Source organism: Propithecus coquereli, unplaced genomic scaffold, assembly GCF_000956105.1.
Source record: "Propithecus coquereli isolate 6110/MARCELLA unplaced genomic scaffold, Pcoq_1.0 Scaffold313, whole genome shotgun sequence".
Lineage (NCBI taxonomy): Eukaryota > Metazoa > Chordata > Mammalia > Primates > Indriidae > Propithecus > Propithecus coquereli.
The window spans coordinates 198,525-215,382 of NW_012148764.1; the positions used below are offsets into that span (position 1 = coordinate 198,525).

Sequence of the window (16,858 nt, forward strand, 5' to 3'; positions counted from 1 at the left end):
TAGACAGTTGTCAAAAAACTCAGGTGTGATCACGTTCCAGCTCTGCCTCTTCCTGTATGTGTAAACCTGACAGTTACTTCACACCATGAGTCTTAGCTCCCTCATCTGTAAAAGACTAGATTCTTTTTCAAGGCCCTCACAGCTTCAAAATTCTAATTATAAATATCCAGGTAATGTCAGTGGATATAAATTACTACACATCACGCATTATTAGTCTTTCTTAGAAAGAACTGTAGATCTAGCTGTGCACATTAAAAGAGTTGAAGCCCCACCCAATAACAAGAAAAATCATTTCCGTACTTCTGTGCTTTGTATACGTGGATACATCTCAGTGTGCCAAGGAGTATGAGAAACCACAATATAAATAGGGCTCCTTTCCAAGGAGTGTCAATTTGATAAATATCTTGAGAGAAGAAAATGTGGCCATAAAGAAAATAATGCAAAATTTCCATAAAACTTTTCGTTAAAACATGGCACTCTGGAGAAAGTTCTGGCTTCTTGTGGGCATCTTTGCTTATCCACTCAATCTCTGTGATTTACTTTCTGTCTCATTGTCAGTATTTTGACAGAGAAAATGTGAAGTACTGCAACAGATAAATCTTACTAATTAGAACAAGACCTAATTTAAATATGGTTTCAGATTTATTGGCAAGTACATTGTATTCACAAATGGATTGATAGAAAAAAATTATTCTACAGCCACACCACTAGCCCCAAACAGGCAACTCTCAAAAGCATACAATTAATCAAAAAGAAAGCAGTATGGGAATTGTGGTCAGCTCAGGGAGAACTGAATATAACTGAATATAACTCAAAGCCCAACTCTTCAGTAAGACCGTTGTAGGGACAGCTGTGGTATTGAAGGTGCCAGTTTACATCTCCTTTTTTTGTTTCCCTTTGGTCCGGGTAAGACTGTCAAACAAGACCTGCTGTCTTGCCTTAGCCCCAGGGCAAAGTGTGACTTAAGCTGAGCCAATCAGCCTCTCCCTCCCAGTATATGAATCTTGAGAGGAGGGAAGCTGACACTGAAAGTAGAGCCAGACATTTCATTCTGGGAGGAGGAGAACCCTGATGAAGCTGAGGGTCTCCATTATGTCCTTCTTCCTGGGACCCTGGAGCTGTTCTGACTCCTGTCCTTTCTAGGTTCTTCATCTTTTCCTTTGACCCTGTGGGAGAGCCCAAGTCCTTCCAGTAACTTCTTTGATGCTTAAGCCACTGAGAGTTAGTTTTCATTGTTTGTAGCCCAAAGCCTGCAGTGAAGCCTATGGCACCAGCTTCACATACAAAAATCGTCACTTCTTTTTTGATAAAATGAACTATGCCATTTGCACGAAGTTAGTCATATAGTGATTTTTATTTGGCATTATGATTTGCTTAGGTTTCAGTATAAAGCACAAACAAATTACCTTTAAAAAGGAAGGACTCTTACATCTTCTTACTATTGTTCTTTTCTGTTTTCCTCCCCACCTCGACTTATCTAAACCCTCATTTCATTCTTAAAACAAAAAACAAAAACAAAAACCACTTACAAGGAGAGTTCTGCTTATCTCAATGTACAGTATATTTCTGCTTAAGAAACTGAACATTAAAAAAAACATTTTCTAAACTATAAACAAAGCTCATCCTTAATCTATTTCATAATCATAATAATCATCATCCATGTTGATTCTGACACTGGAAGGGTCTTCAGGTTTTAATTTCTTTTTGGTCTCTTTGCTTTTCTCGGTCAGACGTAAGTGATGCTCACATTGCCTCATGATCTTCTTGGAAGACATCCAGCTCTCCCCTTGCCGTTCAGCTGGTGCTGCACATTGTCCTCCCCTCACATCTGTGCCCTTGGCCTTCAGGATCTCCCTCGCTCTTAGGAGGCTGCAGGTGCAATTCCACGGATTTCCATCCAGGTACAGGTGCCTAAGGCGAGGCAGACCCTCCAAGGCTTTCAGATCTAAGGCAGAGATCTTGTTGTTCCTAAGGTTTAGAACCTGAAGCTGCTTGAGATCCTTGAGCTCTTTCTCTGCAATATCCCGGATGGCATTGCCTTTTAGGTCCAGCCTGGCTAAGGTCCCTGGGAGCCTGCAAAACATGGAAATAGGATAGGAGAGAGGTCATGCCCATTGTTCCACAACTGCCAGGGCAACAAAAACTGAGCAGCACTGCCTTTTCTGTACAGTTCTCTCCCTCCTCAAGCTAGGAAACAAGCTTCATTTGAGAAAATTAATTATAAACACAAACCTCAATCTTACTCTGTAGGTCTTCAACTCTCTCATAGGTCTTACTGTCTAACCCTCTGATTTTTCTGATGCCTATTCATAAAGCTCTTTAATTCTTTTCTTATGAAATGATATCACTCAACCAAACAGATAAGAAAAACACTGTGCTGAGTACAGTGGTTCGTGCCTGTAATCCCAGCACTTTGGGAGGTCAAGGCAGGAGGATTGTTAGGGCCAGGAGTTCAAAACTAGCCTAGGCAACATGGCAAGACCCTGTCTCTACAAAAAATAATAAAACATTAGCTAGGCGTGGTGGAGAGCACCTGTAGTCCCAGCTACTCAAAAGGCTAAGGCAGGAGGATCACTTGAGCCCAGGAGTTCAACGCTGCAGTGAGCTGTGGTGGTGCCACTGCTCTGTAGCCTGGCGACAGAGCAAGATCCTGTCTCTTTAATAAAGAAGACAACAAAAACACTAAGTTCCAAATATTTAAGTTGGCAAAGGCCATAAATCAATAATTTATAGGAGGAGAAGTAAAAATGTCAAATAAAATGAAAAAATATTATTCTTCAGGAATATATTAATAAAAGCAAATGAAAAAATAATGCAATGTTTTAATGTATCAAATTAAAACATGGTTTGGTTTTAAATTTTAAAACTTATTGCTGCTGAGGGTAGAGTGAGTAACAGCTGTTGGTGGGAGTGTGTACTGGTACCATTTTGGAAAGAATTTAATAAGTTGTATAAAATTTAAATGACATGCTTTTTGATATAAATAATAGGAAAAGTGAATAGAGATTTATTTACAAATATGTTTGTCACATGTTTGATGATAACAGCAAAAAAACTATAAAGACTCAATAATTTGGAAATTATGAGATAATGAACTCTTATATGATTATAAAAATCATGTTTTCAAATAACTTAAAAAATACTAATTCTATAAAAAAGCTTTTCTAACTATGACACAAAAATCCAGAAGCTACAAAAGACTGATAAATCAACTACATTAAAAAGAATAAAAGAAGAAATTGTGTATAGCAAAAGACATATGCAAAGTCAAAAGACCAATAATAAACTGGGGGAAAATACAGTATCTGCATCTTATATCACAAAGAGCTAACCTTTCTAATATGTAAAGAGCCCTCAAAAATTGAGAAGAAAAATTTGAAAATAAAACAGAAAAATGGTCAAAAAGCATGAATGGAAGTTCATATCAAAAGAAAAGCAAAGAGCATTTAAGTTTTTGACCTTACTCAAAATAGAAAAATGAAAATTAAAATTGCACAGAGATGCTATTTCTCCCCTATCGGAGTGGTAAAAATCCTAAGCCTTAGCAATTCATTCTGTGGGCAAAGCTGTGAAGAAACAGATATTCTCATACATTGCTGGTAGAAGTCTAAAATGGCAGAGCCCCTAAGGAGGAGAATTTAGCAAAGCCTAACAAAATAACAAAGATATGACTCTACCAATATAAATGGTATATGTGGCATTTATGACGGTATTACTTATAATAGCAAAAGATTGGCAACAACACAGTACATTAGTAAAAAACTACAATGCAGCCTTAAAAAATAAAGAGGCTGCTGTCTATGAATTACCATAAAAATAATTTCCAGAAAGTATTGTTAAAGTGAAAAAAAGCAAGGAGCAGAAAGAATAGTATATATAGTATGCTAGTTTTTGTCTAAGAAAGGGGGAAATAAGAATTAGATATACACATATTTCCTTGTTTTTGAGGAAAAAAAAAGAATGATAAACCAGAAGTGAATAAAAATAGTTACTTATAGGGAATAGTCAGTTCCATGTGGTTTTAACTTTTGCACCATGTTAATGTTTTACATGTTCACAAAAAGGAAAACCAAAGCCTTAAAATTGAACACAAGCAGAAACAAAGAAATCTAATTAATCAACAAATACCGTATGATTCCACGTATATGAAATATCTAGAATAGTGAAATTAATAGAAACAGAAAGTCAGAAAGCAGAACAGTGAGTGTCAGGGGCTGGGCAAAGGGGAAAATGGCAAGTTGTTTAATAAACATAGAATTTTAGTTCTGCAAAATGAAAAAGTTCTGGAGATTGGTTGCACAACAATGTGAATATACTTAACATCACTGAAATGTACACTTAAAAATGATTGAGATGATAAATTTTATGTAATGTTTAGTTTACCACAATTTTAAAAAAAAGATAAATGAAGTCATATCTCATGAATACAAGAACCAGCCTGTAGCTCCCATTAGCCAAATTTGTCAGAATTTGAGTATCAAAAGAGACTAGCAACTCTAATGATCATAACACACTGAATAAATTATAATCCATGAGTCCATAATGATACTTGGAAAAAACAGAGAGAAAAGGGGAAGGGGAAAAGAAAAAATACTCCATAATTTTAAGTAGAAAAAAATAGAATAAAAATCGAATGAACCCAAATACGTAAAAACAAACTATGTGCTTAAAACAGACAAAGGCTGTGGTTGAGCAATTATGGATGAGTTTTTATTTTTCAGCATATGCCAATTTGAAAAATGTTATGCTAATGCCTGCTGATAAAAGAATACAAAAGAATCACAGTAGTGAACCTGAAAATCTTTCTGCTACAAAGAAACTTTGTAGTAAATACTTCTATTTTTATGAAATACAAGAAAATTTTATATGGGAAAAAAAGCCCTTCAAATTGAAATAACATCCAAATGCTACTCTAACACAGTGTAAACACACTGGCTATATGTTTATGAATTTTAGTATTCAGTGAAATTTATTCTGGCATTCCCAGTTATATGACTGTTATATCAAAGAGAGAAAACAAACCAGTGTAGCCATATTTTATGGCAGTATTACCTTTTGCTTGTTATAGCATTATTCTTATATGAATTTCATTCCAAAAAGTTAGTACTTTAGGTTTGAGGCATTTACCCTAAATTTTATCCTTAGGTTTTTCTTTTTTTAACTAAAATAGTCATTTTATATTTGGATTAATACTAAATGACGCAGTTGTATATATACACAAGTATTTGGTTAAAGCCTAAATCATTTAAAGTGTCTTCGTTTGCCTGGCTAGCTCAGTTGGTAGAGCATGAGACTCTTAAAGTGCCTTCTTAGAATAAAATTTACCTAACAAAGTATTAATGGATTAGTTTACCAGTAAAAACCACTTCACACATTTTAGCAGCTTAATAATTAAATTCAGTTTGAAGTTAATTTCCAAGAAAATATAATTTTGTGCACATACCAGCTTATCTAAGGTGAATTTCTAAACAGTATACAGAAAATCTCTTTTCTTTCCCCAAGGAAAGATAGGCTATTATTAATAATAGACTATGTGGCAGCAAGCAATACTCTGTTCCAATTGCAGAGGACAACAGAGCCCGACAGTGGAGAGATTTCGTAGAGTAAACTGAAGAGTCAAAAAGTCCCTGCTTGGCCAGGTGCGGTGGCTCATTCCTGTAATCCCAGCACTCTGGGAGGCCAAGGCGGAAGGATCGCTTGAGGTTAGGAGTTCAAGATCCACCTGAGCAAGAGTGAGACCTGTCTCTACTAAAAACAGAAAAATTAACTGAGTGTTGAGGCTGAGGCAGGAGGATCGCTTGAGCCCACGAGTTTGAGGTTGCTGAGAGCTAGGCTGATGCCACAGCACTCTACTCAGGGCAACAGAGTGAGACTCTGTCTCAAAAAAAAGAAAAAAAATCCCTGCTTATTAAATTTTGCATTCTAACTCAGGCCATTCTATTTAGCGGTATGTGACTTCAGGTAAGTTCTTTCTCCTCTGAAAGCTTCTGATTTTCCACCCTGCAGTTGGAAATGTTCAGTACACAGAAGTCACATAACAAATGTTAGACAATGAAAATGAACAAACCAGGTTTTCTTTTAAACAAACACAATTATTCAGTTCTAGGCTGAGTACCCAAAAATTGTGCCTGTTCTTAGGTTTGCCTTTTTCCCCCCTTTCTTGTTTCTGTGGAAGGTATAACCTAATGACATTGTAAGAGAAATCACTAATTATCCTAGTTTTGTGACCTTTTGACAGTCACTGATTTCATGCATATGATTTGTCTTTATATGTCTGATTTATATAAAAAGGTAGCCGTGGTTTTAAGCCAAACATGTTTCAAGAAATGCTACCATGTTCCTTGAATAATTATCACTATTTAGAGTAAAAAGGGGTATAGCCCATTTTGCCAGTAGATGGCCCTTGCATCTAAGATAAAATGCTAACCGCATTAGGTTGTAGAAAGCTATTCTGAATTTGAATTATCCAGAGTAGATAAGGAAGAGAGAATCTAAATTACATTTGTTCACTAAGCTGCAGACTGGTGAAATGTGAAGCAGCAAAAAGTAAGGACCAGCTCTTACACCTTCTAAGTTCTAAGTAGTATAGTGTATGGTATTTTGAATAAATGTGTAGAATAAATCTCAAAGGCAGGATCTTGCAGTGGCTAAAATTGCCTGGCTCTGGAGTTAGACTACTGTGTTTAATTCCTGACTCCACCATTTACTGATGATGTCAAGTTTCTAAATACCTCTAAGCCTTCATGTCCTAGTCTGTGAATTAACAGGTAAAACAATGTACCCACCTTCACAGGATTGTTGTATGGAGTAATAAGGAATAATGAATATATCTAAGTTCACTGCTGGTCTTAGTAAGCACTTAATAAATGTTAGGAATTATTTTCTATCTCATTAGTCTAATGAGGCAGATGTAGTAGGTATTTGAATATATGTGTACCTAAAACCATGTACATTATTTTCTTAATAAAATGTACAATGGAGGATGGTAGATAAACGAAGGGATTTGTGGAAACACCGTTTGTGATAGGAACAGGTTGCCTATGTTTACAGTGTATTTATAGAAAACTGAACTTTACAGTGTAAATATTATATATGAATAAGAAGCATGAAAATTTAAAAGGTGCACTATTTAAAGCTCAGAAAGAAAGGTTTAAAAATTCAAATATAAAGAATAGATATTGCGTTTTAATTCTTTATGGGAGGAAAACCAGAAACTTTTCTGGGTCATTCCCATTTTCCAATACAAAAAAAAAAAAAAAAAGCTGAGGACTGGGGGTGGTGGTGATAGGGGTACTTAAAAATTACAAGAACTTTGCTATCAGAGCTGGCCAAGTGCTTTGGCTGAGCAGATAGATGTGTTGCATAATTCCAGCCTCAGAAGAAAAGGCCACTCCCACCTCAACATCACTTGCCTTGTCCTTGCCCGGTAGTTCTCAACTCTAGCTGCACATTAAATTCATCTGGGGAGTTTTTCAAAAATACTGATCCCTGGCCCTCAACCCTGGGGCATCTGATTTAGTTGGTTTGAAATGAGGCCTGGGCATGGTATGCTTTATTATACTTCTGCAGATAATTCTAATGTGAAGCCAGATTTGAGAGCTATGGCTAGCTAGCTGATGCTTGCAATTCCATTATACACTCCATTGGGTAAAAGCTCTCTTTAGTCGCTTGTTATTATAAAACACAAATACTCTGCCAGGAGTAAATAATTAATCTATTTTTCACTTATCAAACTTAGCAGGATTATTTAACCAAATGCTTTTTAAAAGTCATGTTAGTAGAAAAGTCAACCAAGGTCACAACTTTGTCCATGGCTGTCATAGCCTACTGTCATATCCTTATATGATATAGTCACTCCCTAACTTGTTTTATGAGTGTTTATTTTATACATTATATTTTTCTTGGAGTAGGGGAATTCAGTAATAGAAAATAGACTTGAAACATAGTAGAGAAGTTATTTAAATAACAAGTATTAGAGTCTTGAAACACTTCAGGCACGTTCTTGCCTGAAGGCCTTTGTATGGGCTGTTCTTTTGTCTAGAAAACTGTTTCCCACAAGTATCTTCATAACTAAATCCCTCACTTCCTTCAAGTCTTTGCCCAAAGCTTACCTTTTCATGGGTACCATGTTTACCCTATTTAAAACTGCAGCTAGCCACCCCACCCTCTATACTCTTGAACCTGGTAGTCATGCCCTTTTATATTGTTAATCATAACACCTAACACAGTATAAATATTATATACTTTTCTTTGTATATTATCTTTATTGTCAGTCTTCCCCTTCTAGAATTAAAGCTATATAGTACAGCAAGTTTTATCTCTTTTAATACATTTATGTATCGCAAGTGCCTGGTAAAGTACCTGGCACATAGTAAGTGTAAGTACTCAAAACATATTTGCTAAATTAAATTAATGTATGTACATGCTTCTGTATTAAAAGAAATTTATTACTTTCAAGTCACCATCAATATGTATACTTAAAATACTGATTTCTGTTGGAAGAAATCACTTTTTGATGTTTTGCATTGGATACAGTTACCATACTATATAATAAAAAATACCTTTTCAACTAGAAAAAAAAGAACATCTATACCTATCAAAGATATTTTTTCCCTTTCTCATTGATAAAAAACTATTATAACAATGAAATTAGGTAAATAGAGTACGATAGGATTCTATAGAAGCCAGAAGTTGGTATATTAATTGTAAGAAATTTGGTAATGCTAATAGAGCAAGAAGCCACTTTTTTCCAATAAAGTGCTGAAAGGAAAAAGAATCCATTTATAGACACATATGATAAACAATATAATATCTTTTTAAATAGAATAATAGTGTTTTATTCTTCTACTTTTTATTACTTTAAAATATAGACAAGAAATAAAATTTAAATAAATTAGATCAATTAATGCAAACATGTACATTAGTTATAGATTATGAATAGTTAGGGGGAACAGGTACAGTGGGTTGGGCATAGAGGGAGGGATATTTGGAAAGAGAAATTGTCAGAGTGTGGGGGTGTGTGAGAGAGAGAGAGAATGAGAACTGAAGAGATAACCAAAAGCAGAAGGTAAGAGAAACATAGACTCATCCTCTCATACAGACAGACACACAGATAAATAAACAGAGCAGCTCTTAAGCCCTTTAAAACTCAGCACTGAGAAGACTATGAGGCTCCCCGATTGTAAAACAAAATAAATACAATATTACATTATAAAGCTTTGGTTTTTTTTCCCCATAACTACTACTTCAATGCTTTTAAAATATAAACATCTTAATGTATTTTTCCCTTCATTTTTCCTGATGTCCTTGGCTTTGCTAGAGGCTAAGCTCATGTCTAGTTTGCCTATTGGGTATCTAGGCCATATACATACTTATAAACTGAGATACACTTTTTACAATATCTTCATATTATGTTTGTTAATATAGATATCACCTGTTGGTGTCTTGTCCCATACGCAAGATAAATTAAGTTAGTGCAGGACTCTGAGGGCTGGAGATTCCAAACTTCTGCTTAAAACTTTTATCCCTAAACCTTTGTATAGCCCCGATCAGATCATTTATGTTTGTTTGCTCTCACTAATTTTCTTGCTTGCATAATTTCTGAATTGTCTCAATCTTTGGAAAATGTTTATGGTAGCTGTAATAAATCATAACACTCCCTTACCTTAGGGGTATGGACAACAGCAGGTTCTGCTCCAGGGCCAGGTTGGAGAGCTGAGAACACCTCTGAAGGGCTCCAGCTTCAAACCAGCTAATAATGTTGTTGTCCAGGAACAAATGCTTCAAGTCTCTGAGGTCCCGGAATTCTTGTGCTGTAACTCTCTGAATCAGATTATTGCTACAATCGAGCTTTTGTAACCTTGCTGGTAGTCTCAGGGGCAACATTTGAAGCTGGTTTTGGGACAATTCAAGCGTGGTTAAATTGGCAAGGATCTGTGCCCCATCAATGGAAGAAAGTAAGTTTTCTGACAGGTAAAGATGGGAAAGATTCTCCAAGTGTTTCATATCTCGAAACCTTACCACTTTAAGCTGGTTTCTCTCCATCTTTAAAGATAGCAAGGATTTGGGTAGATTAATAGGAATTTTAGTCAGAAAGTTACCACTGAAACTGAGAAATTGCAAAGACTGTAGAGAATTAAAGAAGCTACCTGGTATAACATGTAGTTTATTATTCTCCATGCTCATATGTTTCAGATGGGGAAGTGTCAGGGGTCCAGCTACAGACTCCATATTGTTACCATCCAACATTAAACTTTGCAAACTGACGAGGGAAGAGAGCATGCTGGGAGAGAGCGAAGAGATCCAGTTGTTTTTAAGTTCAAGGACTTTTAATTTCTTCAGTCCTTCAAAATCTGATCCATATAGGATGTTTATTGAATTATCATTTAGATTTAATACTTCCAGACTGGCTGGGAGAGCACTGGGGACTCGTCTTAACTTATTTTTCCAGAGTTCCAAGGTCTTCAAGGTACTCAGAGTTTTGAAGGTATCATTTTCTACCGACTCTGTTCCACTGGCCAACAGAATAAAATCTTCTAGAGCCAACCCTGGAGTGAAGTTAGGGAGCTACAAAAAAGGTTGGGGCAGGGAAGGGGAAGAACAGCAATAAATTAAGATTGTTATGAAAAAAATACCATATACATTATCATTAAAATACTAATGATACTTCAGATTTCCCTTCGGGTTCTATTTAAAATTATCTCTTGAAAAAGGATTGAAACTTAGGTCCTGACTACTTTTATTTATGATTGCTAACACCAGTGTAAGATACCAAAAATATTCTAAGCACTTTCACACACTATTGATAAACATAGTTGGCCAACATTTGTTGGCCAACTTTCACCACATATTCACTGACCCAGAACATTCACTTCTAGGCAATTGCTTAAAAATTGCCCAATTCACACACTAGAATGTTCTTTGGTGTATCACCTTATAATAGCCAAAAATTCAAACGATCTGGAAATCTTTCAGTTTCTAATTCTAGGGAGTAAGATTCCAAGGGATTTTCACTATCTAGCTACATTTTGCATTGTTTGGGTTTTTTAAGTTAAAAATATTTGCACTTTTCAAAAATCATTAAAAGTAAAAAATTTTAAATGTCCTAGAGTCTGCTATCACTAGGATGCACTTACCTCAGAAACATTTTCAACTATATTAAATTTTGGCAAATGAGCCTACCTGTTCCCTATTCCCAATTTGCACTTCACCAATAAAAAAAAAAAATTCATAAAGAAACAAATGTATACATGTGTCTCCCTCTATCTCTGTAGAGCAAAGAGTTCTTTCATAAGTATATCCCAGACCTAATGCTACTCTTCTCCTAGCATTTACCTAAATTCTAATGTGATATACTTTCTTCATGTTTTGTAAGTTCTCCTAACTCTCCACGTCTACCAACGTCCTTACTTGACACCCACCTCTTTTTCTTGATGATGTAATCATTTGTATGTGGTTCTAGGAATAAGGTTACATTTAGGCAGAAAGAGGGAAGTTGTTCCATGTTTTCTTCAGGTAGATAAATCTTCACAAAATTTTCAACCTGCTTTAGAATTCAATTAAACCAGAATTTTCAGTGTATAATTTTATATATCTTACTACCTATAGTTTCTAAATATTTGACTTGATTATGCTATTGAGCCCTTTTATAATACCAGTGCATGATTAATACCTTCTAATGAGTTGATTTTGCATCACATATTTATTATAGGTACTTATATTCTGGGAGGATGTGGGATATGAATTATAGTATATTTTAAAACATCCAATATGTTATTCTGTTAGGAGAATCCCAAGTTTAAATTTCCATAAATAAATGTTTTTAATCATAATAGTTTTGGTAGCTGCCTTGGGTTATATATTGCTCCTAACATTTGATATTTTCTTAATGATTTATCAGTTGTATTGATTAGTCCTAATCCCAATAACAAGAGCGATTTTATTCTTGCGTTTGTTGAGTATTTGCAAGTGCCAAGTGCTTTTTTATATGTTATCATCAATCTCCTAGAAAGCCTGAAAGTTTACTGTTATCAACACTGCCTTCTAGGTGGAGAAACCAGAATCTAGAAAGTGAAAGAGTTGAGAATTTCAACGATGTCTATCGAACTCCAAAGCCCTTCATTCCTCAGCTATACCATCTTCTAATACATTTTCTTTTTTTTTTTTTTTTTTTTTGAGACAGAGTCTCACTGTGTTGCCCAGGCTAGAGTGCCGTGGCGTCATCCTCGCTCACAGCAACCTCAAACTCCTGGGCTCAAGCGATCCTCCTGTCTCAGCCTCCCGAGTAGCTGGGACTACAGGCATGCACCACCATGCCCGGCTAATTTTTTCTACATATTTTTAGTTGTCCAATTAATTTCTTTCTATTTTTAGTAGAGACGGGGTCTCGCTCTTGCTCAGGTTGGTTTCGAACTCCTGAGCTCAGACAATCCGCCTGCCTCGGCCTCCCAGAGAGCTAGGATTACAGGCGTGAGCCACTGCACCCGGCCTCTAATACATTTTCTATTGTATTTGGCCTACAATTAATGTTTTTCAAGAAAGACTCAAGATCTGGACACAAATCATAGAGTTTCAGATAAGCAGATATTTTAGAGATTATCTAATCCAAATATCCCATTTCAAGGATGAAGAATTTCAGGTCAAAAACAGTTAAATGACCTGCCTAAGACTCTGTTCTTTAATTTTTGCTCTACTGTAAAGTGCCTTTTCTTAGTGTATAGTTCATGTAAAGTCAGAAATGACTCTAGACATAGATATTTACTTCTTGTACTGTTGAGCTCTCAACAGAAGAACTTGGTGTTACTAATACTTCTACTTAAATCTGAATGATCACAAACCCTAAAAGATTGCTGACTATGCAGTTAGTCTCAGAGATAACATGGACCTGAATGGGCATTTTATTTGGGGGTTAGACATAGTGTGGTGTCAAAGCTTCAATTTGGCTTTTTGTTTGTTTATGGGGTTTTTTGTTTTTATTTTTGTTTTGGGGACAGGATCCCACTCTGTTGCTCAGGTTAGAGTGTAGTAGTATCATCAGAGCTCACTGTAGCCTCCAACTCCTGGGTTCAAGCAATCCTTCTGCCTCAGCCTCCCAAGTAGGTGGGACTATAGGCACACACCAACACACCTGTCTATTTTTTCTTGTGGGTCTCGCTAAGTTGCCCAGACTGGTCTTGAACTCCTGGTCTCAAACAGTCCTCCCACTTTGGCCTCTCAAAGTGCTAGGATTACAGGCACAAGCCACCATGCCTAGCCTCAATTTGTCTTGAATTCTATTTCTAAAGTACACAGACTGCTCTAAATCATCAATAGACTTCATGTTCTTAACTGAATCCAGTGGATAGCTATTTTCTTTTATTAAGAATTGAAAGCATTTTCCTTTTTCTTTTTGTCTGAGTCAATACAGGTCACATTTGATTATTATTAATTAAAATGGCTACCATTTTCTAAGTATTGACTGTGTTTAATCTTTACAAATTCCTATGCATAAGCATGATTATTTCCCTTTCAGAGAGGGGAACTAAGGCTCAAGAATATATCCTTCTAGCAAGTAGAAAAGCTGGGCTACCAACCCAGCTTTATCTTTCCCTGTGCTTATATTTTTAACCTTACTGCTATCACATCCATTTAGCTGAAGAAAATAGAGTTCTGATACCACAAACAGCGAGGAAAGACTCCTGCTGATTTTCAGCTTTTCAGTTGGGTTTGCAGACCTGACAAAAGGGAAAAAAAATTCTGCCAGATTTGTTTTTCCATTTCCATGACCTAAGCAGGGCTGTGTTCAAGAGGTATGGAAAGAGATGCTTTGCCCTAGAGCTAACCTTGGGGCTTCTGGCAGGTTTTTCCAATGTTACTTAAAAAGCAAGGCAAGCGGAAGTGAAGTAGGGCATTGGGTAGGTGAAGCCAGGTCCTGCTGGCTTCCCCATGACAGGCTTTGTTTCCGGTTTTAATCCTGGGCAGGCCCTGCTCCGAGTAGCAGAGAGCCACATACCCTTCTCATTCTCTTCACAGGTCCAATGCACAAGGAAACTGACAAGAGTCCAATGTGACAGTTTCAGGCCTACGTGAACCAAGCCAGCAAGGAGTTTATAAAACAATGTTGGAGTTTTGGATGATGTTGAGGGAGTGTAGGGAAAACCTGACCAAAAAGATGTGAAAGATCACTAGGAGACAATGAAGACTCAGATGAGGTTGGAGACCTTGAATGGTGGTTCCAAACCATGTAGTTGTGTGAGCCTCTCCAGCAGCACCCAGCTGTCCAGGTATGGGAGGAAACAAAGGAAAGTTATCACCCTAATTTAACACTGAGGATTGCTGGATAGGTGTTGAGATAGTTAATTGTGAGATGCAGAGAGAGAAGGGATAGGGAAAGAAGGCAGGTAAGAGAGAAACTGATCATCTGGGAGAACATGGGTAAATCTAGGGTTAGAAGTCTCCACAAGGCAGAAAGATAGGTCCAAAGTGTGGTAGCTAAAAGGAGATCATGACCAGTATTCAAGATTTTCTGAGTGAAGAGGTTCCTGGGGACAATGAGTATTGTGACATAGGATTATTATATAACCAAGAGATAAAATCAAGATAATTAAAGTGTAAATGAAGATAGTTATTTTTTACGAGTTCAAGAAAGTATGAGACTGTGAGATGGGACTGGCCATCCGCATGGACACGAAGGCCCCAAAGAAGATACAGGACTTAGGATGGAGAGGAAGACTGTAAGCGAGTAGGGAAGGGACCAGAGGCACAGTATAAGACAGACAGAAGAACAAATAGTCTTACTGCCCACTGGCATGAACCTCAAAGAAGTAGGGATTTTTATAGATAAATGGAGAAAGACCCTCTTTTCTTGAGGGCAGGAACTGTAAATTTTTCATCTTTTATCCTCAGCCTCAAACACAGCATTCACAGTCCCAAACACAGTTGAATTATGTGAACAAGTAATATAAACATTTTTAATTGTGATATATATTATATTCATTATATGTATTTATATTATGTATCATTTTTATTACTATTAATCTGAGAATCCATTTTAAGGTATTTTTTCTTTAAATATAGGCACCTGATTCTATAAGTTCAAACCAAATAAGCAGAATATACATTGTATTCACCAAATGTAAGTGAAATATGGTTATTTAAAACCTAAGTGTTTTGCAAAGAAAAGTATTATTGGTCAGAACTTTTTAGCTCCTTGGCAAAACAGTTCCTGTCTTTCATCCCCATTCTGTTACGGACTGTCCTTCCAAGAGACAATTAACTATGTTAAAGTCAGGGAAGTGGCAATACTGCTGTTCAGTTAACCTAAACCAATAACAGATTGACTCAGTTAAAAACTGAATTTGATAAAAGGTATAATTTCATCTTGTTGACTATAGAGTAACAGTGTGAGATCATTACCAGGATTACTTGACACTCCAGCTCACTAAGCATCTCAGTCCTCAGAGCAAATATTGAGGCATCTTACCCTTTAACCAGGTGTCTTGCTTGAATGCTTAGACCTAACAGGGTCAGACTTGCTATCTGGCTGCAGGGTTAGAAGAAGAAAGTAAACAGATGGAGACAAGACAATTGTGCTTACTGAGCCTGGATATAAATATCATGCCACATATTTTAAACTTTGTGTGTTTATGTGACACCTAAATGAACATTTCTTAACCAAATGAAGGGGACGGGAGGCTCTATTTGAGGGGGGTGCATTCACCGGCTGTGTCGCTGCACCTAGCTCACAGAGAGGCATTTCCTTATCTTGGGATTTGGATCCATAAGGGAGAAGCATTGAATAGTAAAGGGAACATCAGCGAGCCATAGAATTTTCCATCAGAAAGGGGTCTGGGATTGTCTACCTAATCCAGCTTTTTTTCTCATTTCATAAAGGTAAAAAGGGAAGCCCAGAGATTTTTTAACAGCTTACCTAACAGTCACGTCAAGTTAATGAGAAAACTAGAATGAGAACATTAGTGTCTTGATACCTTTCAAAATACCAAAGATCAAAAATAAAAGTTCCTTCATGTTACAAAAGTCAGACAATTCTATAGCATTCATTTTAGTGCCCTCTGGATAGGTAAGCATAAAAATAAAAGTCATATTTAAAAGCATATCGAATGAGAACTGTGGGTAACTTGGCAAAACAAAAAACATGTATTTCCTCTGTGCAGGTTTCCACAGAGACACTGATACCTGGCTGGTATGTAAGGTTTGTATGAATTATTCTGATACGCTGGGTTCATCTTGGTAGTCTTACGGTGCTCTAAGTATCATCTGCCATCTATGGCATAAATAAAACTACTTTTTACCCTGAAAGGATTTATTCTTAATCCTGGGGACAAAAAGTGGCAACATAGTCTTTTTGTTAAGCAAGAGCCATTGTTATTATACTTGTCAACAAAATAGTTTTTAAATTTTTTTAAGAAAAATTAAAATAAAATATCATTAACTATAGAGTCTGACTTTTTTGTTTGTTTGTTTTTTGCTGCTTCCCTAAATAAACATCCAGAGGCTTATACCCATCTCAATAGTACCGAACAAGCAGGTAGCAAGTGCAACTACCCTACCTTGATAACCAGCACTTTTAAGTTATGATTATTTAAATTAAGTTTAACAACCCCACACCTGCCCCTCACCCTATGTCCCAAAATAAGATCGCAGCAACTTGAGCATAGAACACCATAATTACCTGGAGGTGCTGAATTTTGCTGTGGCTAATGTAGAGCCTCTTGGTGGTGGAAGGAATGCCCGACGGTACCTCCGTTAATCTGTAGCACTGCACCGACTGTGCAGAATCACAGCTACATCGTCCAGGACAGTTAGGACTGAAACCATCGCTAAGAGAGAGCAACAGAAGGCAAGCATAAAGCAGATGCAT

At 36.5% G+C, this 16,858-nt stretch overlaps 1 protein-coding gene across 1 annotated transcript; it reads right to left on the reverse strand.

The window, feature by feature from the left end:
• Window positions 1-1,625: 1,625 nt before the first annotated feature.
• LOC105815024 (decorin-like) lies at window positions 1,626-16,858 on the reverse strand. The gene is made up of 3 exons (XM_012650144.1): window positions 16,670-16,858; window positions 9,665-10,566; window positions 1,626-2,073 (listed from the first exon to the last, which is right to left on the reverse strand). The coding sequence occupies exons 1-3, from the start codon at window positions 16,856-16,858 to the stop codon at window positions 1,626-1,628; spliced, it is 1,539 nt and encodes a 512-aa protein (XP_012505598.1).

Excerpts from the sequence above, each read along its gene's own strand:
- LOC105815024 (XM_012650144.1), bottom strand. The coding sequence starts at position 16,858 with ATGCATCTGCTTTATGCTTGCCTTCTGTTGCTCTCTCTTAGCGATGGT. Across the intron at positions 10,567-16,669 it reads GCAAAATTCAGCACCTCCAG|CTCCCTAACTTCACTCCAGG; the intron begins GTAATTATGGTG and ends CCTTTTTTGTAG. Across the intron at positions 2,074-9,664 it reads CTGTTGTCCATACCCCTAAG|GCTCCCAGGGACCTTAGCCA; the intron begins GTAAGGGAGTGT and ends CATGTTTTGCAG.